This window comes from Vitis vinifera, chromosome 9 (genome assembly GCF_030704535.1).
Source record: "Vitis vinifera cultivar Pinot Noir 40024 chromosome 9, ASM3070453v1".
NCBI classification, from domain to species: domain Eukaryota; kingdom Viridiplantae; phylum Streptophyta; class Magnoliopsida; order Vitales; family Vitaceae; genus Vitis; species Vitis vinifera.
The window spans coordinates 5,559,149-5,585,388 of record NC_081813.1 but is presented as its reverse complement, the minus strand read 5'-3'; the positions used below and the strand labels follow the sequence as shown (position 1 = coordinate 5,585,388).

General features: G+C 39.8%; 1 protein-coding gene across 1 annotated transcript; it reads right to left on the bottom strand.

Moving 5' to 3' along the window:
- Positions 1–1,435: 1,435 nt before the first annotated feature.
- On the bottom strand, positions 1,436–9,402 carry LOC100254957 (26S proteasome regulatory subunit 8 homolog A). The gene is made up of 9 exons (XM_002285237.4): positions 9,029–9,402; positions 6,069–6,166; positions 3,932–4,156; positions 3,695–3,757; positions 3,452–3,615; positions 3,054–3,210; positions 2,773–2,871; positions 2,383–2,493; positions 1,436–1,768 (listed from the first exon to the last, which is right to left on the bottom strand). Exons 1-9 carry the CDS (start codon positions 9,222–9,224, stop codon positions 1,628–1,630), a joined length of 1,254 nt encoding a protein of 417 aa, XP_002285273.1. The 5' UTR covers positions 9,225–9,402; the 3' UTR covers positions 1,436–1,627.
- Positions 9,403–26,240: the final 16,838 nt, after the last annotated feature.

Genomic DNA, 26,240 nt, shown 5'->3' with positions numbered 1-26,240 from the left:
CTAGAAGAAATGGCAGGTGGCTTACACGAAAAAAAAAAAAAAAAAAATCTAAAATTATTGGACTTTTGTATTTAATATCATACCCGTCTTTTGAAAAGATATTTTGTTAAAAAGCGACTTTGATTCAATAAAAATGAACACGTCTTCTAAAAAGGTGAATTCAATATAAAAACTTTTAATGTGAAAAATGAATTCTTTTAAAAAGATGAGTAAGAATTTTTTAATATAAAAATAATATTTTTTAAAAAAGTCCCTAATCCCTGGGCAGGGCCAAAAGACCTTGTGGGTCAAAGGTCACCAATTAGAATTGGGATTTAGAGTGGAATTTGTGGACCCAGTGAGCCAGCCAGCTAGCTTAATTGGCGGGCGGCCTAAATACGTCTTTCCAAGCACATGTGCATTCAAAATTGATGAGCTTGGAACTTGGGAAGTGATGCCCAATCAGATGTGGGGTGCATCCTTTTACAAAACAAAATTCAAAGACGCAAACTCTCTCGGAAAATTGTTGGTGATTAGGAGGATGATGGTTTCTATGTGATGGGAAGTGGCTTGGAAAATGTGTGTTCTGTTCTCCCCTTGCTTCAAGACAAAGACTGAAACGGAAAGAGAACAAAGATTTGGACCAAGAGAAATATGTGGCCATGGAATGGGAATCGTTGGAATGGCAATCAAGTGGAAATGATTTGTTTCTTTCATGTTTAACTACGTACCTGTTACTCCCAAGGATTTGGAGATTTTATCGTCTTCCTCTTCTTCTCCTTCTCTTTCTTTCTCAATCTTTTTATTGGTGGACTTCTCAGCATCTCATGTTGATAGAAATTGCCTATTGATAGAGAAGGAGAATCCGACAAAATAAACACTAGTTGATTGCTGGCGTCTTCTTATTTCCAACGTATTAAAACAAACGAGACTATGAATGTACCTGTCCACAATTAATTCTTACTCCCTCTCGTAATGAAATTCAATTGCGTTACCGATTGTAAAAGGCTGGTGGGGTTGAATGGTGTGATTCAAAATGATAAGTTGAAGTTCACCTTTTTCTGTGGACAGTTGTAGAGTTGGATTTGAAGACAAAATCCAAATGACCTCATGAATGTGGCTTTCCTTTGATTGGAAAATATCAAGGTTAACATCCTGGAAACATGTCCACGTGGCAATGAATATTCACAAAAATTGAGAAGAGGTGAGAGTTTGAACACATGTCCGTGTTTGGGGTGCCAATTCTTCCAATTCAGGTGAGCCAAGTTCCCAACCCAACCCCACTAAAATAGCACAACCCAATGTAGTCAATTTGAATTTCAAAAGAAATTAGTACATGGTTTTCATGATATTTCCACAGCTTCTGCTACAACTAAAGAATCTTCTGAAAATGAAATCACTTTGTGTGAGTTGTCATAGCATTCAGGCATGCAATTGTTATGATGAACTGCTGAAATTCAAAGAGGAATCATGTGTGTTTTCATTCCTTTCCAAAGCACATTCAAATAGATAGATAGAGAGAGAGAGAGCAGGAGACCAATAAGAAAAGTGAAGCCCCTAGACATGATGGGTTATAACTTCATATAGGTTGGTGGGTATTTGCTTCATGAGAGGGAAAAGGGCAACAAATAAAACAAATGAATAGTGTCTACTTCCAAAGTTTCCTCAAGGACATGTTTTTCTCCGTCTCCTTCTTCATCACTTTGGCTACAGCCATCTCGAAATCTTCCTGTGTTACGTGAACCCTCCTCTCCCTCAAAGCAAACATCCCTGCTTCTGTGCATACCGCCTGCAAACAAAAGTTCAAATGCTCAATCCGAGAGGTATCAGATCTATGCAAGTAAATGGTTTCCATTATATTCAAAAACCTATGAAGGCAGGAAAGTCAGGATGGCTACCAAATTTTCTTGTATGCAAAATGACAAAATTAACCAAGTAAAAAGTTTAGCAGGAAAGAACTGAAAGACACCATAGAAGATTGCAAAAGAGGCTAATCTGTACTTAGGGAATATTGTTGGGCCCATGTAAACTGTTACGGATGAGGGAAAGAAAACCAACAAATGGACATAGTTATTCCTATTAGCTAGTTTGATAAATATACCATCCAACCAATACAAGACAACAAAGTGAAATGCAGATGTTCCCTGCATTATCAAAGAAACTGGCAAGGATATTTACTCTCTCTTCCCTCCACAGCAGAGTGCAGTGGCGAGGAAGAAAGTGGTCATGAAAACCCCTCTAGCCATAGTCATCATGGCAAGGAATCATACAATTGGATGAGCTTGAGAAGGAAAATCACTGAAAACGAGGACCAATTGAAAAGAACAGCCTACCTACAACTTGTTCATAAGAGGAGAAATGCCTTTTTATCTGAAATAAAAAATAAATGAAGTGGAAACAGACCTTGAGCTCTGCACCAGATGCACCATTCATCTTCTCTGCAATCTTCTTCAGATCGATCCCACGCATCAAATTCATTTTCCTCGAGTGTATTTTTAAAATATCCCAGCGAGACTGAGTAATTCAAAAAATAAAAATCTTTAATATATGCAATGCCAGTCAGATAGCAACATAGCTACCAGAAAGTCAAATCACATATCCTAAAAACCATAACATGACCAAATGAATATGCAATGATGTCCTATATTGATGAAATTATTTTCACCTATGTTTAACCATCATTGTGGTTACATTGCACAAGAACATGCAAGGGAAAGAGGAAAGCAGACCAAAGAACCGTTTTTTATGTATTGTAAGGTTGCAGAAGATTTCACAGTAAAAGTAGTATACTACCTCCCCATTGGGATTTGGAAACTCAATCTTCCTGTCAATCCGTCCTGGCCTGAGGAGGGCTTGGTCAAGAATATCAATTCGATTTGTAGCCATTAAAACCTGAAAATATTGATCATGTTGTCACAGATATGACATACAGATTCCACCAATTTCCAACCATTTTGCTGATTCTACTAGATAACAAATACCACACACATAATACATATAAATACACAAATATAATACAAGTGGGCACACACAACTACAGCAGAAGCAAAAAGGGTAGCAATTATTAATAGTACTTTTATCTTGTTGGATGCTTCAAATCCATCCAGTTGATTGAGAAGCTCCAGCATAGTCCGCTGGACTTCACTATCACCATTGCCACTTCCTGATTCCATACGAGCAGATCCAATACTGTCAATCTCATCCATAAAGATTATTGATGGTGCATGCTCCCTGTAAGAAAGATAGTTCAAAAAGTAAAGTTTAAACAAACAGCAACAAAGAAAGCAACATTTTTTTTTTCCTTTTTGTTATTGTTGATGATGGGCTCTACACAACACAACATGATTTATCAATCCAGAAACACACAATAAATCACAGCATCAAACCTAAAGAGAAGCATTTATAAACCTGGTTTAGACTTGGCGCATTCAAACACAAACTGTGCATCGCATTTCAAAGAGATTATACAAACCTTGCCATCACGAAAAGTTCTCTAACCATTCTGGAGCCTTCACCAATGTACTTCTGAACCAATTCAGAACCAGAAACCCTGATGAAAGTACAGTCAGTATGATGAGCTACTGCCCTTGCAAGCAAAGTTTTCCCTGTACCAGGTGGCCCATACAGCAGGACTCCCTGTTATAAAGAAATCAAAATCAAATTAATAAAAGCTTATGATACTTAAGCTCCAGCAAAATACTACAACTAAAACTACCTTTGGTTGAGCTATTCCAAGACTCTCAAACAGTTCAGGGTGTTTAATTGGAAGCTCAATGACCTGAAAGATCAAGACAACAAAAACAAGGTAAACCAAAATGAGAAAATAAAAATCTGAGATACCTTTCTTATCTATAGATTAAGAATTTAAATCCTAACTTAAATCAAGGTAAAAGTGCTGCTAATGGTAATAATAATAATGAAATAACATGTAAGAATTGGTCAAAGGACAAACCTCTTTTATTTCTTTAATTTGCTGGTCAAGACCACCGATCATGTCATATGTGGAGTCTGGAACTTTTTCAACTTTCATAAGGTTTACGAGGGGATCTACTTTACTTGGCAAGATCAAATGGAGCACATAGCTATCATTCCGTAAAGCAACTCTAGTTGATGGTGTGATCTTTGTGATATCTATGTTCTTGTCAATATCTACAACATACTTCCCTTCTGGATGTACCTGAACACAAGGAAAAGAAGGTGAATAACCATAGAAATGAGACAAGAAAACCATACACTGTTTGCTATCGGGTTCTACAAAATGTACCCACACAGACAACAGAAATTTTTATCACAGTATCAACAGAAGGTCTATTTCACTGTATGAGAGGAGGATTTGTGATTTGCATTAATTCATGAAAAAAGGAAAACTTAAATTCTGTGCTAATGTATCTAATTGCCTACGATTTTCCAATGTGAGTTAATCCTCCAAAGGTAGCCACTAAACAAAAAAAATTTGGTTTCCAGAAAAATGTAATATGGTTGCACTCAACATTAAAAATGTCAATGTAAATTAAAAATGTCAATGTAAATTAGGAACTCGGTCAAAAATCATGCCATTGGCAAGTAGGGAAACATGGTAAAGTATGAACTAAACATGAAAAAACTTGTTTTTACATGGAACAAAGCAAGCAAATTCATTTTAGGGCCTAGGCAGCCTCAGGAACATCCTCAGAATCAATTTTCAATGTGTGTAAGAACAGCTCATTTAAATCACAGTCTATTCTCAACAAGAAAGTAATCTCCACTGAGATCTGCTCTCTTCTTGAGAGTTCCTTGTAAAACTGACATCTGTTTTTTTTTCTTTTTTTTTTCTCAGAAAACTGGCATCTGTTTTGAGTAGTTAATCATCTAAAAGAATTGAACAATTCAAACTAAGACATCAAAATCATTAATATGTACATTCCTAACCTGCAAAATGGCACTTACATCATTGACCTATGGATGCATATCAGCCATTGCAACATAATGATCCAACTCAAATCCATTATTTCTTCTATTTTCATTTATGTTGTTTATAGACTTTAGATGCTTTTTTTAGCTCAGAGGCATCTTTGCATCACCAACAAGCAGAAGGATTGAACTGGGCCTATGTGGGATGTTGGACTTGATCCGAGTAGCTTCATGTTTCTCTAATAACCAACCACCCCTTTTACTAATTAGTAAATTTCTTACTCTTTATGACAGTTTTTCCTTGGTTTTGCGGATGTTGGATTTGTTGTTTACCACCAATCTTATCTATATTAGGAATATCCAATAAAGGACTTGGAGTAGTGCAACAAAGTGCATTGGAGGTGTGACACCTTGGGTCAACTTGTTTGCTTGTTTGGAAATAAAAGCCTAATTTTTATTTTTTTATTTATTTTGAAACTATTAGGGAGAGAATCCAAGTCTACTCTTCGCTTCAAGCTTTCACTGCCATAAACATAGAATGAGTTCCCTTTTCTTTAGTTTTAAGGGATGATATCAAGATTTACAATACCAGGCCACATAGCCCTAATCATATCAGCAGTTAAAATCTTCCACTAAAGGATCAAACTTAATCTTGTAATCAGAGCTAAAATGGTATTGGAGCTATTTTTATGGATTATCTGGAGTTGAGCATTTTCAACTTCTCCAAGTAGGTGGGTGGCAGGAAGCAAACCCAAGCCAAGACTTTTACTTTACTGAAGGGGTTAAGGGAAGCGATGAAAAACTTCATGGTGGTGTATAAATTTTACTACTTAGAAAGACCCATCCACTGTGATTGAATGAACAAGACTAGATCTCAAGTTCCCAGACAACATATGCCCATTTTTCAGAATTGTGCATTATATTGTTGAAAACCATAATCCCTTAAGACCTAACTCAGGTGGCAAAGGAGTTGGGTTGCAATGTAAAGGCCCCTTCCATGTACCCAAAAACAAAAGGTTACCAAGCAAAAGCAAAGGGAAATAATATGGCAAAAATGTAATAAACAGAGGAATTATAACAGCAGTTAGAAAAAATATAATAATTAAAGAGGAAAAAAATACAAAAATGATGAACGAATATCTCCAAGCAAGGTAAAGCAATTTGCCAATAAGGAAAAAGCCAAAAAAAATCCCACTAACCTTAACTAAGACCTTTGACTTCCCCATAACTTTGACAACTTCACCAACATATGATCCAGGCTCCTGAAGAAGTTGCAACTCTTCTCTAAGCATCCTCACTGTCATTAAAAATATATGCATGTGAACATCATAAACCACCCAAGTTGAAGAAACTCAAGATTTTATTACTGGCTGAATTCTTAGAACAGTAATCTGGTCTGATATTGAATCAAGTTTTGATGGTACAAGTGTTTTTTCAAGAGCAAGGAAGACCAATAAACAGAGAGTAATGCAATTCAAGTTTAAGGCATTGCAAGAATGAGGGACGCCAAAATAAAAATAGACCTGAGGCAAAATACAGGATTTCCAACAGTCAACTAAAGGGTAAGGCTTTACATTGAGCTGAATAATGAAAGGAGAAATGTTGTGAATGCGTGTGTACTAAAGAAAAACATAAGAAAGCGCCATGAGACTAGAAAGAGATACCAAAAACTGCAAAAGTGAATAAGTAACAGAACAAGGAAACATATAATTCCAGTAGGGGAGGTGCAAAGGATAGAGGAGCTGGCTGTGGAGTTAGGGTGTAGGGTGGGGCAGCTGCCGACTGTGTATTTGGGGCTGCCTCTAGGGGTGCCTAATAAGGCTGCCTATGGGTGGGATGGGGTAGAAGAGAAAATGAGAAGGAGGCTTGCCCTTTGAAAGAGCCAATATATTTCAAAGGGCGGGAGAATCACTCTAATCAAAAGCACTATGGTTAGCATGCCAGTGTATCAGATGTCTTTATTCCGAATGCCCATTTCTGTGGCAAGAAGATTAGAAAAATTGCAAAGAGACTTCTTGTGGTGGGAGGGGGGGGGGGGGGGGGGGGGGGGGGGGGGGGGGGGTCACATGGAGAGGAAAGCTCATCTGGTTAAGTGGGAAGTGGTGTGTGGGGATAAGGTGAGTGGGGGGCTGGGAATTAGGAAGTTTACCATTATGAATAAAGCGTTACTTGGCAAATGGACTTGGAGATTCGCTTCTGATAAGGAGGCCCTTTGGAAGCAAGTGCTGGTGGCTAAGTATGGACAAGAGGATTACGGTTGGAGGACCAAAAAGGCTGTGGGTGCGTGTGGGGTGGGGGTGTGGAAGGAGATTTTAAAGGAAGCTGGCTGGTGCTGGGATAAAATGGTGTTCAATGTGGGGAAAGGTAATAAAATCAGATTCTGGACTGACGTGTGGTGCGGGGATTCAGCGCTGTCCCAAAGGTTTCCACATCTCTACATCTTGGCAGCCAATAGAAATGCGATAGTTGAAGACTTGTGGGACCAGAATGTTGGAGAAGGAGGCTGGAACTTGAGATTTATAAGGGATTTTAATGACTAGGAGAGTGGAGATAGTAGGTGAGCTGCTCCAAGCGTTGAGAGGCTTCAGGATAATTTGGGAGGATGACTCGGTTTCTTGGAAGAGAGGGGGAAGTGGGCAGTTTAGAGTGAAGGATGTGTATAGCTGGTTGGATAAGCCTATGGATGTCAACTTTCCGAAAAACAAAATTTGGGTGGAAAGAGTCCTAACTAAAATCATGTTTTTTGCGTGGGAAGCGACTTGGGGAAAGATTTTGACTCTTGATAGGCTCCAAAAGAGAAGTTGGCAGCTCCCTAATCGGTGTTTTTTGTGTGCTTGCGAAGCGGAAAGTGTGGATCACATTCTTATTCATTGTACAGTGGCCAAAGTGCTATGGGACTTAGTGTTGGGTTTAGTTGGGGTCAAGTGAGTGTTCCCTAATACTGTAAAAGAGGTTTTATATAGCTGGGGGGGGGGGTGCTTTTGTGGGAAAAAAAAGGAAAAAAGTTCTGGAATTCCATTCCGTTATTCATTTTTTGGATGGTTTGGAAGGAAAGGAATAGATTAGCCTTTAGGGGAGGGGGGGGGGGGAGGGGGGGGGGGGGGGGGGGGGGGGGGGGTTAGTAATTCAGAGGTTTAAATATTCTTTTGTATGTAATATCTAGGGTTGGGCCAAATTGTATATGGGAGAGGAGCCGCATTCCCTTTTAGATTTCCTGGAGTGGCTTGCCTCCAGTTAAGGGGTGGTTTGTTTTTTTGGCTTTTTGCTTGTTTGGCCTTTGCTGCCTTGTATACGCCCTGTATACTTTGGGGCTCTCTAGCCTCTTCTTAATGAATTGTGCTTGCTTATCAAAAAATAAATAAATAAATCAAGTGTAATTCCAAATCAAATTATGAGAACTTCTAATTAATTCCTCTGAGAATATAGGAAGATAAAGAGAAAGAAATTTTGAATCTAAACTTGTCATCATTCAGAAAGTGATAAAACAAAAAAGGCCACTTCATTAAGCGTTAGACATGTCAATTTAGTTCTACGTTTTATTGAAAATGAAATAATAGAACATGCAAGCATAAAAATAAAAAAAATAAAAATAAAGATCTTTCATTTCTTTTCCTCCACTATCTCGGCAACCAAAGAGAAAGGAGAAAGAAACTAAAAGTTGAACTAAGCTAACGGGAGGAATCAACCAAAAAGAAAAAGGCCTCCAATGTTAAGGCCAATACAGCCATTGGGCTTAGTTGCCTTGAGTTTCTCGTATTATGATGAGACTGCATAGAGATGCTTCTTTCTCTTCCACAATGGTTTTGTTTTGAAATTGATCCCTCCAATTCCAATTTCACATCCCAAAATTCACCCTTTTCGATGCAAACAATTGAATCACTTCCAGAGTCCATTTTGTTCTCATACCAACCCAAGTCTGGAAAAGTCACGAACCTCAGATCAAGATTCAAAACAAAATACAAAGGAACTGTATCAAAACCTAAACGACTAAACAAACTTCATAAACATACGTCCGCTTACGTAACATTTGCGTCTCAAATAATTAAAAACCACAACACTCAAAACTATCGATCTCAATCTCCCTTTTTCCCAACAAATTTCCAACAGCCAAACGAATTGCAGTAATAACACAAACACAGAAAGCGTTAGAAGTAGTGACCTCGAGAATTGAGATCATTGCGTTGGGCTTCAAGGCGGTTGAGATTGTGAGCCTTCTGGCGGACCTGGAGCTGGAGATCGTGATTGTGTTGCAGATAGTACTGCTTGAGTCCCTCGCCTTGTTGCTTCGTCTTCGCCGTACACCTCTCCTCCGCCATGGGCTCCGCCAGTGACCTCTCCGTTGAAGCTGTCGCCATTTTCTCCTCAACCAAACGGAGGCTACCTGTCCAGTGTGATTTCTTTCTGTGCAAGTCTCTTCGATTTCTTTCTTCAATGCTTCTCCTTCTTTGGCATCAATCCGATTCACCAACTTTTCCGAATTACGGGTTCGGGTTGGATTTCTTAACCCGACACTCTATTGGGTCAAATGGAACCCGACCACGATGACAAGCGGGTTGGATTGATCATGTAATTCACTAAAAGAAAATGTTTCCTCCCAAAAAAAAAATTAACCCAATAATGTTTGTCTTAGTCAATATTTATGGAATTTGACATTTACACTTCGTTGGAGTTGGACTTGGGTTTGGGTTTGAGTGCCCAAGTGGACTGACCCAACCCAACCCAATAAATGGGAGAAATAAGAGTAGTTTGTGAGAATTTTAAAACTAGTTTTTGCATAATTAGAATCGAAGAATTTACCTCTTAAAATTATTTAATAGTATAACTTTACTTTAAGAAAAAAAATTTACTAATATAAAAACTCATGTGATGATATAATAATCATTCAAAAGGTTTGAACATTAAGTAACAATATTTAATATTTTGTGATAAATTGTAAAATCTTGAACTTTAGGAACAAAATGCAAAGACTAGGATGAAATAATGGTTTTTAGATAATTTATTTGTTTTATTTTTAATTGTATTTTTTAAGGAAAATGAAATGAAATAAATTTTTATTTGTTTTAATTCTTTAAAATATCAAACTATTGGAAACATGAATAATGCACCTATGTAAACATAATTTATGCATATGCATAAAATTTGCACTATTGTGCAGAGTGTTATACTAACTATACAAAACAAAAAACAAATATAATAAATATACAAGGACAAGGGGCTTATAAGGTTGCCATTTGTAAAGAATTTTCACTAGTCTTGAAATATATACTCTCATATCACACATTCCCCTATCACATACTCCTCTCATATACTTTATTACCTCATATATGGCAATTTGAATACTTATCTTACTAACAATGTCTGAGAAATTTTTTGTTTTTACGTTTTTCACTCATTTCTTAATCAAACCATTAAAAACATGGTTCACAAATCTTATATGGGCACATAAAATATACAAGTGAATGAAATTTGCACTGTTATGCAAGGGTATTATACTAATTGTATGATATGAATGTACTAACCGTATAAAATGTGTATAAAGCTATCCTTTGTGAAGGATTTTGATCAATTTTGGACAACTTTTTTTTTTTTTTTGTCATCCAATGACTACACAACTTCATGTCACACATTCATTTATCACAAACCCATCTTATAAATTTTATTTAAACGTCTTTCACGTTTTTTTTTTAATCAAACCATTGAAAACATAGTTTACATATTTTATATAGATACACAATTTATGCATGTGTATAGAATTTGCACCATCGTACAAGTGTTACACTAATTGTACAAGATAAATATATTAATTGTACAAAAGGTGTATAAGACTATCATTTGTGAAAGAATTTCAAGTAATTGTAAAAACTCACTTGCTTATTTCCATTGGCCAAGATTGGGGGATATTAGTCACACACATTGAGTAATCACATACTCAAATATAAATTTATTATTAATTTATTTATAAACTATTTTATTTACATTTATTCGTCATATTTTTTTAAATGATAAAAAATTATATTTTTATTGTATGGTGTGGACCCCGTATTTTGCATGATGCGTTCCCACTTGATGGCAAAACTCACTTTTTATTTATTTGGTGAAAATTTGATTTTTTTGAAAAAGACTTGGAGTTGTCACTTATTTTTGTTTTAGTTTTAAAGGGAAAAAAAAATAAGAAAAAAAAACCTTAAGTGTGACTCTTGAAGGAAAAACAGGTCTATGAAAAATCGAGTCCGGGTCCGGGGGTTAGGTTACCTATTGGGAAGGTACGGTGATGAGCTGTAGCACCCCTCTAAGCCCTATAATAAGGTCTCTACTAAATAAGGTGAAGCAAGTGTGACAATTGACAAGGAAATCAATGGATACCAATGAAATGATCAAATAATAAAACAAATCGAGCATGAGAACGAATAAATAAATGAAGTAGGAGTGGGAGCGTACCTTGGAAGCATGTAATAAAGCGCTATCATGGAAACAAGGTTAGCTCAAGTATAAAATTATCACATGCATATCAAATAACAAGACTAAGATCAAACAACATTCATTAAGCATAATAGTTGACAATCAAAAGAGAAATTATTCCTCTTATTTAAACAAAATTTCTAATTTGCTCAATGTTCAATTCTGTATATAACAAGTAAATATACACAGATAAATATTTACAGAAATCAATAGAAATAAAACTAAATATAAGTGGGAAATCAAATATGTACACATACAAGCTTACAACAAATTCAATGTCTTCCTACGGCTTTTCTAGTCTCACTTTTTTTTATGAAATTTTGTACTCCACGTGTCATAAATCCATACTCAGCCAACATAATTGCAGAATTGGCCCATGCAAAAACAAAAATAGTCCAAATGTAAATATCTAGAAATGTATAAAATTCGCAATAGGTATTCAAGCCCAAATTCAAATTTCAAATTAGTCCAACAAATTTTAGCAATTAAAAATGAGTCCAAATTAGCAAATATAACCAAACAAAAATATCTCACACGCCAATAGCCATATTACAAAATTTCCCAATTAATTACCAAAATACAAGCACAAGTAGTCAAACCCAAATACAATAAATCAAAATAAATTCAATTAGGCCTAAATTTAATAACTCATAATTCAAACCTAATTTAATAAACAAACTCAAATTCACAACCAAAATTAAGCTCAATCTATGCTAATTCAATTCACAATTAAAACCAAACTCAATTGAATAAATAAATAACTAAATAAATTAAACCTAAAATCACAAACCATTACTGCATAAATAAATAAATAATAATAATAATAATAATAATAATAATAATAATAATAATAAATTGGTGTGATTGGAAAGTGAATGAAGGAGAAAATGAGAGAAAAGAGGAACGAGTCGTCGGCCGGTAGTGGCTCACGCAGCGGCGACTATCAATGGTCTTATCTAGGCAAAGAGGGATTAATGGTTTTTTTGGGAAATAAATAAATAAATAAATAAAATGAAAAATGAAAAATGAAAAATGAAAAAGAAAAAATGGAAAGAATGAAATGAGAGGGTGTGGACCCGCATTTTTCACGTGCGCCCCCACTTGATCGGCGAGACTCGCTTTTTATTTGTGAAAAATTGATTTTTGAAAAAAGTTGGAGTCGCCACTTATTTTATTTTTTTATTTTTGAAGGGAAAATAAAACAAGAAATGAAACCCTAAAAAAAATGACTCCATAATTTTTGGAAAAGCGTGTCTTTGAAAAACCCGAGTCTAAGTCCGGGGATCAGGTTACCTATTGGGAAGGTACCTTTGAAATGTAGCACCCCTCTAAGCCCTATAAAGGTCTCTACTGATAAAGTTAAGGGAAGTGTGGCCATTAATCAGTTAATTATGGATACCTAAGTAGACTAGATGATTTCGAATATTGCATGCCTAACAAGATCAAATAACAATGAAGGAAAGTTAAGGATGCGTACCTGGACGGCTTCCCAAGCGCTATCATAAAACATGAGAGATAGTATAGAAGTATAGCACACAACATGTATTTAATCATAGCGAATCTAGCATACATCTAAGCACCTAAGGATTATCAAACATATGCATATTTCACAGTGACATGATTGTTTACAAAATTTAGAAAGTAGGTGATACGTACCTGGATAACATAGATGACTTACAATGCGCTTCCATAAGACATGAGGGGTTAGATAATAAATAATAAAATATAGGAATCCTAGCATGCTCGTTATCTAATTAGCATAGCAGAAATTATCAAAGTATATGAAAACACTAATTATCACACTCATCTTGTATACAATTCCTAAAAAAAAAGAAAAATAGACATAATTTCAACAAGTGACAAAAGTGGCAACAAAAATAATTTTTGAAAAGATTTTTTTATGTAGGGGTTTCACCAATTCCCTAATTGATATACACGAATTTAGCTCAAAATTATCCCATTTATGTAGGACCACAAGATTTGATTCGTGTCTGATTTCAAACCAAAATTTTCGTTAAAAACCGAGAAAGATGCAAACCGATCAAAAAAATGGTTGCGTATTATTTTAAGAAAATGGGGTTTTTGATTCTAAGGACTCTAAATGAATTTTTAAAATAAGTTTTTATAAGGAACATTTTGAGAAAAGTATTTTATTTTAAAATAAGAGAAATTAATTTGAGAACAATAAAACGTATGAGAAACATTGTACCAAGCAAAACAAACAGAAACAAAATCATAAAGTACAATTTTTGGCAACCAAGCAAACTAAAATGGTGTGAATGGAGGCCAATCTTCACAATTTCCCGATGGCCTCCGAAAAGTAAATTTTACTAGAGACTACCAAAGCAATAAACTATTCAAACTTAGATCAAATAAGCTAACGAGATACCCACCAAGAATTAAGGACGAATATTCAAGAAACACATCCATTAAGAATAACAATCAAGAATTAGCATGAGATCAATTAAACACACAAACGCATCTAGAATGATTAAAATGAGACAAATTAAATCAAAGCAAACAATAATTTTCAAACATAGAATTAACTTTATTAATGAAGTAATTTTATATAAAATACTTAAATCGAATAGATGTGTGAAACTAAATTAGAGTAAACTAAAGGCATGAATTTTCAAATATAGAATTGATTTTATTAATGACCTAAAATTATACAAACTCCTAAAATAATTAAAATGAATCAATTTAAACAAAAGGAAACTAAAACAAAATATGGATTCAGGGAATCTAATTTCAAAATAAACTTACATTATTAAAATGAAATCTAGGCTTAAAATTGAATTAAACACTATTTAAAGTCAATCTAGACTTAAATTCTTAACACACGTGATCAATTATTTTAACAAACTAAATTTTACTTAAACCTAAAGTCAAGTCAAACTACCCAAAACAGATTTTTTTTGAAACTGAATCTTTAACCCATAGGATCAATCTTATTAGTAAATGAATAAATAAATAATGAATCACTAAATTAGTAGCACATAAATAAATAAATAATAATTAATTAAATGAATCAAAACTAAATTTTTTTTTTTCTCAAAGTTAAAACTACACAAAATTGTATTTTCTGAATTTAATATAATAAATCAAAACTAATTTTAAACACAATTCTAATCTTTAATGTAATAAATAAAAATAAATAAATAAATAAAATAAAAATAACCAAGAGTGAGATTCATGCTGCCATAATAAAACACGTATATGCTAAAGCTAATAAAAATAGGTCAACCACTCAACCCAATATAATAATCCAACTTAAAATAAACTAAACTTTAGATATTAGTGAAAACCCATATATATATAAAACTATCTTACCTAACGGCTGTGATGATACCAAAGCAAGGTGGTGTGCAACTGGTGCGGTGAAGAACGAGTAGAGGATCACTAGTTGTGATGTGGAGTTGATGCTGAAAGTGCTCCCCGTGGAGGATCTGTTGAAGCTCGGACTGTTTGTTTCTCCGGTGCAGCTGCCAAACTTCTAATGGTTGTGATGATACCAAAGCAAGGTGGTGTGCAGCTGGTGCGGAGAAGAACGAGTAGAGGATCACCAGTTGTGACGTGGAGTTGATGCTGAAAGTGCTCCCCGTGGAGGATCCATTGAAGCGCGAACTGTTTCTTTCTCCGGTGTGGCTGCCAAACTTTTCTCTCTCTGATACCTACCTTTCTTTCCTTTCTTCACCGGTGTGTCTGTTTCGAAATTGCTCCCAATGGTGCGGCTGCCTTTCTCATCTTCAGATTCAACAAGGTAGGTATGTACTCATCTTCACCATGGCAGGGTGAATGGCCAGTGAATATCAACAAGCAGTTGTGTCTCTCCGTTCCAAAACAGCAGCCCGAATCCCCTCTAAAACCTGGACTCCCTCCTCAAACAGCAGGCCCCAAAATCCTTTCAAAACACGGATTGATCCTTGCCCAAACAATAATCTTTAATCCCTCTGAAACATGGACTGATCTCTTCAAACAGCAGCCCCCAAAATCCTTTCAAAACACGGATTGATCCCTCTAAATAGCAGCCCCCAAAATCCTTTCAAAACACGGACTGATCTTTGCCCAAACAGCAGCCTCTAATCCCTCTAAAACATGGACTGATCTCTTCAAACAGCAGCCCCCAAAATCCTTTCAAAACACGGATTGATCCCTCCAAATAGCAGTCCCCAAAATCCTTTCAAAACACGGACTGATCTTTGCCCAAACAGCAGCCTCTAATCTTTCTAAAACATGGACTGATCTCTCTCCCACAGCAGCCCCTAATCCCTCTAAAACATGGACTGATCTCCTTTGAAAACAGCAGCCCGCTCTTCTCTTCTCTCTGAAAATCGCAGCCTCACCTCGTTCTCTCTCCTAGTCCATCGTGTGTCTTTCTTCCTTTTCTTTTCTTTTCCTTCCTCTCTAGTACCCTGCCAACATGGGAAGACAACTCACCAGCCCGGAAAATGATCCTTCTTCCCCTTAATCACGCGGCTGCACTCTTCCTTTTCAGACCACTTTTTTTTCTTTTTCTTGAACACAACCTCACTTCCTGTCCACATACGTGCTGCACCCTCTTTCCTTTCACTTGCCAAAACCTAGCCTTCTTAATCTTCTTCCCATAATCATCCTGTTGACTCCACCGACCACCTTCATCATGCTAATCTTCTTCCCATAATCATCCTTTCCCATAATCATTCTTTTTAATAATCTTTTTTTCAATATGGAGTATGTAAAATCCCGGGCAACAAAACAAAATATAACAAATAAAAAAATAGAAAAAATAAGGGTTAGAGTAATAATAAAAAAAAAATGTGACTAATAATTAAAAATTCAAACTATGTCATTTTAAAAGAAATTAAAAATATAGATCACATGCATAACTAAAATGAATTATCGACTCAAGCAATTCCCTATCAAAATAAATTAATAAATAGATAAAAAAAAATGAAATGAATATGATTATTGAGCTCATGCAATTTTCTAAAAATAAGTAAATAAATGAATAAAACTAATAAATAGAGAAAGATAAAAAAACAAAAACAAAATCAAGCACATGCAAGCCATACGAGCTATGCAACCATGCAAGCCATGCAAACCATGCATCCATGCAAAAAATGATCTAAATGGGCCTAATGGTAATGACTAATGGGCCAAGTGTGCCTAAATGGGCCTAGAGTGCATAAGTGGGCCAAGGGTGCCTAAATTGGCCTAAGGTTACCTAAATGGGCCTAGGGTGCCTAAAAGCTATCCTAAAAAAAAGCAAGAAAAGCCTAAGTCTAAGTTAGGGCTGCCAAGGGTCACAATAAGAGGTCAGATAATCCCTCAACCAAAGTCTCCGAGGTGGCTTAGAAAAGATAGGCTAACATGAGTATTAATGGACCACCAGGGAATTGCTATAAACGACATGTGCGAGGAAGACAAAATAGAGGGTCTACAGAGGGTGTGTGGTAGTGTGTGGAGGAAGAAGATGAAGAAAAATGGAAGAAGAAAATATATATATATATATATATATATATATATATATAAATGGGGGGTGATCGTGTGGGAGTAAAAGATGAGAAAAAAATGGAGTAAAAAAAATTGGGGCCCGTGTGTGGAAGTCAGTTATGAGTGGAGTGTGAGGAGCGGTATTAGGAATAAAAAATGAAAATGGTGTAGAAGAATAATAACAAGAATCTCCCTTCCCTTTGTTTCAATACCCTCCAAAAAGAAACGAGAGTTTCAAAATTATCTCAAATGGGAAATACTCTAGCATAACCCAAAAATAAAGCCGTTGCAGAAGAGAAGAAAGAGAAGCTGTGTAAACCCTTTTATGCAGCCCAGGAAACCTCCAAAGAAGCTCACAAACTTCGTTGGTACTTTACAGAAATCAATGAGAAAAAGACAACAAAAGCATATGTATATGAATATGAGATGTGTTTTTTTCTTGGGTAGCCATCATTGCTAAAAAATAAAGAGAAACTAATGGTTTTTTTTTTAATGAGAATCTCAAGTTTCTACTCTTTTCCAACCCCTCCACCTGGAAATGGTCATTGGAGAAATGGTCATTAGAAGGTGGGTTTAATACAAAAATCCAAACGCCCATAGAAAAAGAACAATAAATAGAAGAAGGGAAATGACAAGAATATCAAGAATAATAGGCCACTAAGCCCATTGATCAACCAATCAAACCCCACATTTGCCTCAACTTATGTTCAAGCTTGACCCTCTAGTGATCCCCAGTGGAGTCACCATTTTATGGACCTCGTCCGCATTTTGCACGATGCGTTCTCACTAGATGGCGAAACTCACTTTTTATTTATTTGGTGAAAATTTGATTTTTTTTTTTAAAAAAACTTGGATTCGCCACTTATTTTTGTTTTATTTTTAAAGAGAAAAATAAAATAAGAAAGAAAAACCTTAAGTGTGATTCTTGAAAGAAAAACAGGTCTATGAAAAATCGAGTTTGGGTCTGAGAGTCAGGTTACCTATTGGGAAGGTACAATGGTGAGCCGTAGCACCCCTTTAAAATCAAATTTTCAAAAATAAGTGGGAACGCATCATGCAAAATGTGGGCGGGGTCCACAAAATGGCGACTCCACTGGGGATCACTGGAGGGTCAAGCTTGAACATAAGTTAAGGCAAATGTGAGGTTTGATCAGTTGATCAATGGGCTCAGTGGCCTATTATTCTTGATATTCTTGCTTATTCCTTTCTTCTTCTATTTATTGTTCTTTTTCTATGGGCGTTTGGATTTTTGTATTAAACCCACCTTCCAGTGAACATTTCTCCAATGACCATTTCCAGATGGAGGGGTTGGAAAAGAGTAGAAAACTGAGATTCTCATTAAAAAAAAAAAAAAAAACCATCAGTTTTTCTTCCTTTTTTGGCAATGATGGCTACCTAGGAAAAAAACACATCTCATATTCATATACATATGCTTTTGTTGTATTTTTCTCACTAATTTATGCAGAGTACCAATTTTAGGCTCTCAAAGTTTGTGAGCTTCTTTGGAGGTTTTCTGGGCCGCAGAAAAAGGTTTTCACAACTTCTCTTTATTCTCTTCTGGTTGGGCTTTATTTTTTGGCTATGCTAAAGTATTTCCCATTTGAGATAATTTTGAAACTCTCGTTTCTTTTTGTAAGGTATTGAAACAAAGGGAAGGTAGATTCCTATTATTATTCTCTTACACCATTTTCCTTTTTTATTCCCAATACCACTCCCCACACTCCACTCATAGTCGACTTCCACATACGGGCCCCAATTTTTTTTGCTCCATTTTTTTCTCCTCCCTTACTCCCACATGGTCAACCCCCCCATTTTTTCTTCTCTCTCCATTCTTCCTCTTGCTCCTCCACTTCTCTTCTTCTTCCCACAGCCGACTCTCCATTTTTTTTCCTCCCTCATTACACACTCCACTCTGAACACCCACACACATCGGGCCCCCCATTTTTCTTCTTCCTCACTCTTCTTCATTTTTTTCTGCCTTCGAACACCCACTTCCAGCACACACCAACCGACCCCATATATATATATATATATATATATATATATATATTCTTTTTCTCCACTTCCTCTTCTTCCTCCACACCCCCTCATTTCTTTCTTTCTATTTTTTTTCTTTTTCATTTTTCATTTTATTTATTTATTTATTTATTTATTTGATTTCCCAAATTAATCTCTCTCCGCCCCAGCAATACCCTCGCCCCATAGATGGGACAATCATTTTCCCACCAGTAGACCCCACACGGACATTGCAGCCGCACCGCGAAGCCCTCATCTTGTCCCTAGAGATGGGAGACTTCGACGTGAGACGCATCCTGGTTGACCCGGGCAGCTCGGCCAATCTTGTACAAGCATCGGTAATTAGCCACATGGGACGCAATCTAATAGGCCTCGAAAACCCTGGGCGAATTTTGTCCAGATTCAACAAAACGACAACTACTTCCTTGAGAGATATTGTATTGCCGGTCCAAGCTGGCCCAGTCACTCTCAACGTACAATTTTCGGTGGTACAAGATTTATCACCCTTCAATGTCATCTTGGGGCGCACATGGCTGCACTACATGAAAGTCATCCCCTCTACGTATCATCAAATGGTAAGCTTTCTTACCGAGGATGGGCAAATCGACCTATACGACAACTAATTAGCCGCTCGCCAATGCTATCAAATAGCACGAGAAGTAGGGACCAGCCAGAAGGATAAACCCCTCCCTGAGTCCACCCATGTACTTGACCAATAGCAATTACTAAGTCCAGCGGACAAAGATCCCCCGGCAACGAATCCCTTGCAGGCGATCCAAATTTCGGAAGAAGGTACTCACCTTACATATATCAGTTCTCTCTTGACGCCTGAAGAGACCCGGAACATCCAAGACACCCTTCGACAAAGCCATGACGTCTTCGCATGGGCGCATTCTGATATGAAGGGAATTCACCCCTCCATCGTCTCTCATAGGCTTAACGTCTTGCCAACAGCAAGACCCGTCCGACAGAAGGTTAGACGTTTTCACCTGGACAAGCAAAAGATTATCAGGGATAAGATTGATAAGTTGCTGGAAGCCGGATTCATTAGAGAAGTGGAGTATCCGGACTGGTTGGAAAATGTAGTGGTGGTACCCAAAAAAGAAGGCAAATTGCGGGTGTGCGTCGATTACACCAACCTCAATAATGCATGCCCAAAAGACAGTTTCTCTCTGCCACGGATAGACCAGATTCTGGACTCCACTGCTGGGCAAAGGATGCTCTCCTTCTTGGACGCCTTCTCCGGATACCACCAAATCCTCATGTACCCGGTCGACGAAGAGAAGACAGCCTTCATAAGGCCACACGGTCGTTATTGCTACAAAGTCATGTCGTTCGGACTCAAAAACATTGGCGCCACTTATCAGAGACTGATGACGAAGATCTTCAAACCTCTGGTCAGCCGCACAGTGGAGGTACATATTGACGATATCGTGGTCAAAAGCAAAACCCGAGAGGAACATACCCTCCACTTGCAAGAAGTCTTCCACCTCTTAAGGAAGTATGGCATGAAGTTGAATCCTTCTAAATGCACCTTTGGCGTAAGTGTTAGCAAATTCCTAGGATTTATGATCAGCCAAAGGGGGATAGAAGTTAGCCCAGATCAAGTTAAGGCGGTCATGGAAACACCACCCCTCAGGAGCAAAAAGGAATTACAGCGCCTCATAGGCAAGCTCGTCGCGCTAGGACGCTTTATAGCCCACTTCACTGATGAACTGCGACCCTTCTTCTTGGCAATACGAAAAGTTAGAGCGAGCGGATGGAAGGACAGCTGTCAGAGCGCTTTCAAAAAATTAAACATTGTCTCATGCATTCGCCCATTCTAAGCAGCTCCCTCCCTGGAGAAAAATTGTATATGTACCTGGTTGTATCGGAGTGGGCAATTAGCGCTGTTCTATTCCACTACCCCTTACCCAAGGAACAAAAACCTATTTATTACGTCAGTAGAGCGTTGACAAACGTAGAAACAAGGTATTCAAAGATGGAGCTAACGACCTTGGCCCTTCGAAGTGCCACCCAGAAGCTCTGCCCTTACTTCTAAGCCCACCCGGTGGTCGTGCTAACCGACCAACCCCTTCGCAACATCTTGCACAAGCTAGACCTGACCAGAAGAATGCTTCAATGGGCCATAGAGTTGAGCGAATATGGAATCGAGTTCCAACCCAGGTTGTCCATGAAAGGCCAAGTGATGGCTGACTTCGTGCTGGAATACTCCCGAAGATCTACCTAGTGCAAGGAACCAAGCGGAGAGGAGTGGTGGACTTTGCGGGTTGATGGAGCCTCCCGGTCATCAGGATCCGGAGTAGGGCTCATACTACAATCCCCAACAGGAGAACATCTGGAGCAAGCTATCCAACTGGGATTCCCCGCCTCTAACAATGAAGCGGAGTATGAGGTCATCCTATCCGGGTTGAACCTCGCCTTGGCTCTATCCGTCTCCAAGCTCCGAGTTTATAGTGATTCCCAACTCGTGGTAAGACACGTCTAGAAGGAATACGAAGCTAAGGATGAGTGCATGGCGCGATATCTGACTAAAGTAAGGGACACTTTACAACGGTTCACCGAATGGACGATCGAAAAAATTAAATGAATTGAAAATGGATGTGCCGACGCCCTAGCAGGCATAGCTGCTTCCCTCCCCATCAAAGAAACCATATTATTGCCTATACATGTGCAAACCAACCCTTCCGTCGCGGAAGCCTCCACTTACAATACCATTGAGGCAAACCAAGCAGACGGCCAAGAGTGGGTGGAAGACATACTAAGGTATCTTCGGACAAGCGCTCTGCCCGAAAAACCCAAGCAGGCACACAAAACCCGGGTACAAGCTGCCCGTTTCACCCTGATCGGGGGGCACCTGTACAAACGGTCCTTTACAGGTCCCTATCTCAAGTGCCTAAACCATTCAGAGGCCTTGTATGTATTAGCTGAGTTGCATGAGGGGGTATGTGGGAACCATTCCGGAGGTCGATCTCTGGCGCATAGGGCCCATTCCCAAGGGTATTACTGGCCCACAATGAAAAAGGATGCGGCAGCCTATGTCAAAAAATGTGACAAGTGTCAAAGGCATGCCTCCATACCACATGTGTCGTCGGAGACGTTCAAACCAATTGCAGGCCCCTAGCCCTTCGCGTAGTGGGGCATGGACATAATAGGACCCCTACCAGCCACAACTGCCCATAAGAATTTTCTACTCGTCGCCACGGATTACTTCAATAAATTGGTGGAAGCTGAAGTATACGCTAGCATCAAAGACAAAGATGTCACCAAGTTCATATGGAAGAACATCATCTACCGCTTTGGAATTCCCCAAACCATTATAGCTGACAACGGTCCACAGTTTGATAGCATCACTTTCCGGAATTTCTGTTCGGAACTAAACATCCGGAATTCATACTCCACACCGCGTTATCTTCAAAGCAATGGCCAAGCAGAGGCCAGAAACAAGACCCTAATAACTGCCTTAAAGAAGAGGCTCGAGCAAGCCAAAGGAAAGTGGGTGGAGGAGCTACCCGACGTCCTATGGGCTTATCGAACCACACCCGGACGTCCAGCAGGAAACACTCCCTTCGCCCGCGCATACGGTATGGACGCAGTCATTCCTACAGAAATAAGGCTACCCACTATTCGGACCGAGGCAGGACAGCAGGATGATGCAAATGCAGAATTAGGAAGAAATTTGGACTGGGCAGACGAAGTAAGAGAGACCGCATCCATCCGGATGGCCGACTATCAACAAAGAGCAGCCGCTCACTACAATCGCAAGGCAAGGCCCAGGAGCTTCAAAAATGGAACGCTGGTCCTTATGAAAGTTTTCGAAAACACTGCCGAGACAGGAGCAGGAAAGTTTCAAGCCAATTGGGAAGGCCCCTACATAGTGTCCAAGACAAGTGAAAGTGGAGTCTATCATCTACAGAAGCTAGACGGAACCCCATTGCTCCGACCATGGAATGTATCCAATCTAAAGCAGTATTACCAATGAAAGAAAGATATAAGAACAATGTGAATGGATATGTTTTATTAATAGTTGTGAAATTGTATACAAAAAGGTTCTCCGGACTACTAATACAGAGAGAAATAGCAGTAAAAGTTACAAAAAGAAAAGTTCTCATTGGGAGGGCTTGCGGCGCAACTTTTCCTCCTCGTCAGGGGGAATCGAAGGGACGTCCCGTTTGATACCATTCTTCTTCATGCAGCAACGATAGTCGAAGAAATACATCTCGTCCACCTGCTTCTGGTATTCTGTCTCGAGTTCCTCTTTTTGCGCTGCAAACTCAACCTCCAACTCTTCTTTTTGCGCTAATAAACGCAACTACAAGTCATCTTTCTGTTTTTTCTCAATTGACACCTCTGTCTAGAGTTGTCTCACTTCCCCCCTTAGCTGGGCCGTCTCGTCCTCCGCCTCGTGTAGGCGGGCCTCTGTAGCTTCCTCCTGGATCTTCGCCTCTACTAGCTCTATCCGAAGAGCCTCGTTGTCATCCTAGGACCTCTTTAAAGCTTCGGCACTCTCTTCAGAGGCTCTCCGGGCAGCGGATAAGTTGGTTTCGGCCTACTCCAATCTCGAGCGCAATTCCTTTTCACCACTCATATGTTGGGAGACAAAGGCCTTCATGTGATCGGTAATCCGCAGTAGGTCTGAAAAAAGATCGCGTTGTTAAACCATGCCGCGAATACAACTCACCAGCTGCAGAAAAACCCACAACAACAAGTTCAATCACCAGCCGTGTGAAAAACACACCAGTATGGCAAGAAAAATCAAGGGGAGTAAGTTATACCATTTCCGCCACTTCAAACATTTTCGCTGAAGGCAGAGCAACATCTGAGTCGGGAGGAATCTGTTTCAGCATCTCTCCCAAGTCCGCATAACTGAAAGGACTAGCAGAGGTGCAAGCCGCGTCATCAACTGGACTCCCCCCTGACGAGGCGTTATGGTGTGACTCCTCCCCCGGATCCGGGCCCCCATCATTCACGGCCGACTGGATCTCTTCGGGCGAACCCTCATCCAGGACCAGAACCAGGACGGTTGGGTTCTTTTTTGCTATCTTCGTCTGACTCCCCTCCGGATGACCCTCTTGGACGGATGAGGAGCTGACTTCGATGGTTTCCAGAAGACGATCCTGGAGCTGCCTGCTGATGCCGGACTTTAAATCGCGGGCCGGACGAGACCTCCCCGCAATCACCCTCTTCACCAGTACAAGTGCAAGGGAACTCGACTCACAAAGGGGCAAACCCTGCCTTTCGGCCCCCATTTCTTCCATCAGAGGGGTCGTAGGAGGCAACGGGTCAAGGCAAGAGGCCCCGGCTACATCCGCGTCCGGGTGGGGAGAGCCGGGTTGATCCATTGAGGTTTCTGCCCCAGCCAGAAGAGCCAGACGTTCAACCGCTGGCATTGAAGGCCTCGATCCGTTTTGACCAGGGATACGTACGAAATCACTTGAAATAGAGGGCAAGCCGGAAGAAGCTGGAGATCTTATTACTATTCCCTTTGTGAGAACCTTCTTCTTCTTTCCCGCTAGAGCGTGAGCGGGAGGAAAGGGCGGGGGCGTTTATCACCAGGGGCCCTCCGCAAAGTTCCCTCTTGTCTTTTTTCCTCCCGTTGGTTCAAAAGTGCTCGGCGTGCCTGGGCGTCTGCCTCGCGCACCTCCGTGTAGAAAGGGAGATCTTTGAGAACAAAGTGTTCTCCGGTCACCACCTTTTTGGGCAGCCGCCTCAAGAGTATGTTGAGTACGTACGGATGGGGCTCTTGGGTAACCAAGCGGAAAGAAGCGTTTCACAACTCCTCTCGTCCGCCGCAATCTCAAATAACTTGTTCAACCGGTCGAACGAGGCTTTTTCCACCCACTCTACCAACTTCCCCCTTCTATCCTTGTATGCACCCAAGAGAACAAAACATGTTAGCCACCTAATAATGCTGACCTAACTCGCAACCGCGGGAGGACAGAGAGCAACTTATTCATACCTGGGGCCTTCAATGACTGGTTGGGAGCGAACGGCTTGTCCGGATGCACCGTCAAACCCGCCCAGGGGCCCTTGACCAGCACGTGTCCTCTGGCGGCCCCCTTGGTTGAGTCACGAAGGTCGGTCACCAACTGAAAGGATGGAAGGCTGGAGACAAAGCTATAGATATCATTCTTCCCCTTCTTGATGGAGTAGGCGAAAAGGACCTCCAGCAGGGACAGGTCCAAGCTGAACAGCATATCCAGAACACTGCAGCCCATCAGTACCCGGACAACGTTGGGATGGATCAGAGCCGGGGGAATCTGGGTGTAGTGGAGGAATTGCTTGAAAAGTGAAGGAAACGGATGACGAAGTCCCGCATTGAACTGCTCCTTGGAGAAGCAAATGGAGTTGTCCCCCGACTTGGCGGTAGACATGGCATCGCCCTCCAGCAACCGAATAGACACTCCGTTTGGGATGCCGAAGCAATCTCGGAACTCCTTCTCGTTTAGGAGCTCAGTACGATTGGCTCGCCCTCCCGAACCGCCTTGCCCGGCCGCGCCAGTCGTCTCTTTTCCCTTCTTCGAAGACATCGTCGATTACACAAAACCTAACGTCTTGGCTCTACCCCAAAGAAGGATCGGTAACCCACAAAAGGTGCAGGGGGGCAACAAAAACCCTAGAACTTCACTTGCAGACGAAGATACGCAGAGAACTGAAGACAGAGCACTACCAGCAGAAATGCAGAAGAGAAAAATACAGGCGTAGTAAGCTCGGTCTGCTATTTAAACAGAGACAGCCCCTCGGTATTCCAAACGCCCAGTCGCGCCATTGCTGAAAAGACACGCTGCCTGGGAATTCCTAGAGACGACGGCTCATCATAAATGCTCTTCTTTCTTTTCGCCCCCGCGCACCATGTGACCCAATGAGCGCAAAAAGCAACCTCAGTTTCAAAAACAATCATTTTTAACCCGCCCATTCTGCCCGGGCAAAATCGGCAGGTTAAAAGGGGGGCATTGTAGGGACCCCTCCCCCTGATGACATGTGGTGCGCATTGCTATTCAGAGAAACTCCATCTGGACTCCCCAAGAGGACACGTGGCACGCTCCCTTATCCGGACTCCCTCAAGGAGAAGCTTTAACATCACACCCGGACGATAACATATCCTATCCGAATATGTTGTCCGAATTACTGACTGAAGTGAGCAAGCCTTGCTACGTCATTTTGACAGCTTGCCACAGCCCACGTTCCGCCGCCTGCAGAGCGAAAGGACAGGAATGATGGCAAGTCGCCTCCCACGATCTCTGACAACCGTCCGTCGGGTGATGATGACCTTGCCACCACCTAGAGGCATCATGACGAGCCAAAAAGTCTTCCCACCATTAAAGAGAGGCAGAGCCTCTGACACTATATAAAAAAGCCTTCACACAAGGAGGAAGGTAAGCTAACTATCCCTAAAAAAGCTTGATAGCTTAATCTCTTGA

Coding starts and splice junctions, on each gene's coding strand:
- LOC100254957 (XM_002285237.4), bottom strand. CDS start 9,224: ATGGCGACAGCTTCAACGGAGAGGTCACTGGCGGAGCCCATGGCGGAG. Junction 3,211..3,451: donor GAACTTTTCGTGATGGCAAG/GTTTGTATAATC, acceptor TCTTTCTTACAG/GGAGCATGCACCATCAATAA. Junction 2,494..2,772: donor TTCCAAATCCCAATGGGGAG/GTAGTATACTAC, acceptor TGAATTACTCAG/TCTCGCTGGGATATTTTAAA.